General features: G+C 30.9%; 1 protein-coding gene across 2 annotated transcripts in view; it reads left to right on the top strand.

Annotated features, from left to right (window-relative positions):
- The window catches only part of LOC106476688 (glycosyltransferase-like domain-containing protein 1), a 13,360-nt gene that overhangs the window by 5,034 nt on the left and 5,715 nt on the right, over positions 1-2,611 (top strand). For both annotated transcript variants that reach the window (XM_022380489.1, XM_022380488.1), the window contains exon 2: positions 729-896. In XM_022380489.1, coding sequence (XP_022236197.1) covers positions 729-896 — 168 coding nt within the window. The remainder of the gene's footprint in view (positions 1-728; positions 897-2,611) is intronic.

Here is a 2,611-nt window from a genome sequence, read left to right as displayed (position 1 = left end):
ATATACACATTGCTATGTCAGTTTGCTAATAATACACCATTACAGTGTCAGTTTGTCATAATACACCTATTGCAAGTGTCAGTTTGCAATAATACACCATTACAGTGTCAGTTTGCAATAATACACCATTACAGTGTCAGTTTGCAATAATACACCATTGCAGTGTCAGTTGAAATGATACAGAATAATCTCCTTAAGTGCTTATATACCCTCACAGAAATTCTAGAAACTACTTTCATGTCATGCAGAATATTCCAGAAGTAAAAAGTGATGGCATGGTTATGTATATATGGAATGGTCTTAAACATTCTGAATGATATATAGATATATATATGATACATGATTTTTATCCTTGAGTCAGTTTAGATTTATAGTAATCAAACTTTAGACTTTAAACTTGTTTCTCACTGCCTTTACTTTCAGTTACTTTATTTACTGTGCTGTCATGCATACCTTTTTTGTATTATTGTTACACTGTGTCATAAATATTTCCAAAAACTAGACCAAAGCACTCTTTTTTATCTTTAGATCTTTTTCTGAAACTTGTTTTTTTGTGATATTTGTATTTGTTCCTTCTAGTACTTAGGGAAGATAAAAACTGTTATTTGTCACCTTTAAAAGTAGATTTCTTGGATATAAAAAATCTTAGATTGAAAAATTATTTTCTTTAAGAATAAAATGTCTGCAAAATGTGCCTAACAGGAACGTGCATGCTTTAATTACTTCAGAGTGCTATTTGCAAGTTCGGTGCTCAGTCTAGCAGAATTGGTGGCTCTGCGACCTGATCTTCTGCCTCTAAAGAAAATACTTTATTTTCACGAAAACCAGCTGCTCTATCCAGTTAGGAAAGAACAAGAAAGGGATTTTCAGTATGGATATAATCAGATTGTTTCTAGGTAGGAGATTTATTTTGGTTTAAATAAAAACTTATTTTAGTTCTTATTAGTAGTTTTACCATATACATGTAAAACTAGCAGTATTCAAAAGTACGACAACAGTGGTGTTTACCAATTAACATGTCAAGAATGTAATAGTGTATACATAGGGCAAACTAGATGTTCGATAGACACGAGAATTAAAAACATTCTAGAAGCTGGAAATTAAGAAAAATGGATTCAACCTTTGCATCTCACCTTATTGAAACCAATTTCACCCGGAACAAACTGCAAAATTTTACACATCTGTGAAAAAGGTAAAAAAAACTAGATAGCCTAGAAATAGATAGAAATCTAAAGACAAATCCAGAAAAGGTTCTAACCAACTAAAGCTCCTCCCCACTTGTCTCAAGGTTACTTCCGGTTCGTTGGTTAAACTTATATAAACCTTTTTACAAATCATTTCAGTCTGTAGCTGATGATGCCTTTACTGATGAACCCATGGTCAGGAATAAATGAAGTTTTTTGTGAAATGTACAATTGTCTATGTTTTTTCTTCAATTCTGTGAAAATACTATAGCATTATTACAGACAACTGGGATATCTGGCTTTAGTACATTGCTACTGAATAAACTAATTTTTCATTAAATAATTATTATCCTTAGATTTTGTGTGTTATTTTTAAAGTGTTTCATAGATAATATACTATTCATTGAAAACAAATTCATTCTGATCCTGCTGATACTAGATGATACTTTTGTGGAGATTAACGTGATTCACAAGATGGAAATTAAAATGTAAAAAGAAATATTAAAAACATGGCAATACAAAGATTTTAGTTACCAATATCTTGGATTTTTTTTCTAAATCCATCAGCATTAAAACTTGAATATTTAATTATTTCATAAATATAAAAAAACATCATAAGTTGTTGATGTAAGTTTAGAAAGAACAAATTAAAATGATTAATATGTTTACATTGTACAGTACAGGCTTAAAACAATTGTGGAAAAGCACAGTGATGCTGAAAACCAATAAATTAAACAACCTGCTGTACTAGATGTTGTTAAAGTGGCATGATGACAGCCAGATGGTTGTTTTCCTGTTTTAGAGCTTCCTAATTAGCTAAAGCCAGTCATAATTAAACATGAGTTCTATTTGTATAAATAGGTTAACAACTAAAGGTATCACATATTGTTAGACTGTTATTGGTCCAGGTCTGTAGTTAAAGAACTAAAGTTGTCACATATTGTTAGACTGTTATTGGTCCATGTCTGTAGTTAAACAACTAAAGGTGTCACATATTATTAGACTGTTATTGGTCCATGTCTGTAGTTAAACAACTAAAGGTATCACATTTTGTTAGACTGTTATTGGTTCGTGTCTATAGTTAAACAACTAAAGGTGTCACATATTGTTACTGTTATTGGTCCATGTCTGTAGTTAAACAGCTAAAGGTATCACATATTATTAGACTGTTATTGGTCCATGTCTGTAGTTAAACAACTAAAGGTATCACATATTGTTAGACTGTTATTGGTTCGTGTCTATAGTTAAACAACTAAAGGTGTCACATATTGTTACTGTTATTGGTCCATGTCTATAGTTAAACAACTAAAGGTGTCACATATTGTTACTGTTATTGGTCCATGTCTATAGTTAAACAACTAAAGGTGTCACATATTGTTACTGTTATTGGTCCATGTCTATAGTTAAACAACTAAAGGTGTCACATA

Source organism: Limulus polyphemus, unplaced genomic scaffold, assembly GCF_000517525.1.
Source record: "Limulus polyphemus unplaced genomic scaffold, Limulus_polyphemus-2.1.2 Scaffold11239, whole genome shotgun sequence".
NCBI lineage: Eukaryota > Metazoa > Arthropoda > Merostomata > Xiphosura > Limulidae > Limulus > Limulus polyphemus.
The sequence above is the reverse complement of the archived record's forward strand: the minus strand, read 5'-3'. Positions and strand labels throughout refer to the sequence as shown.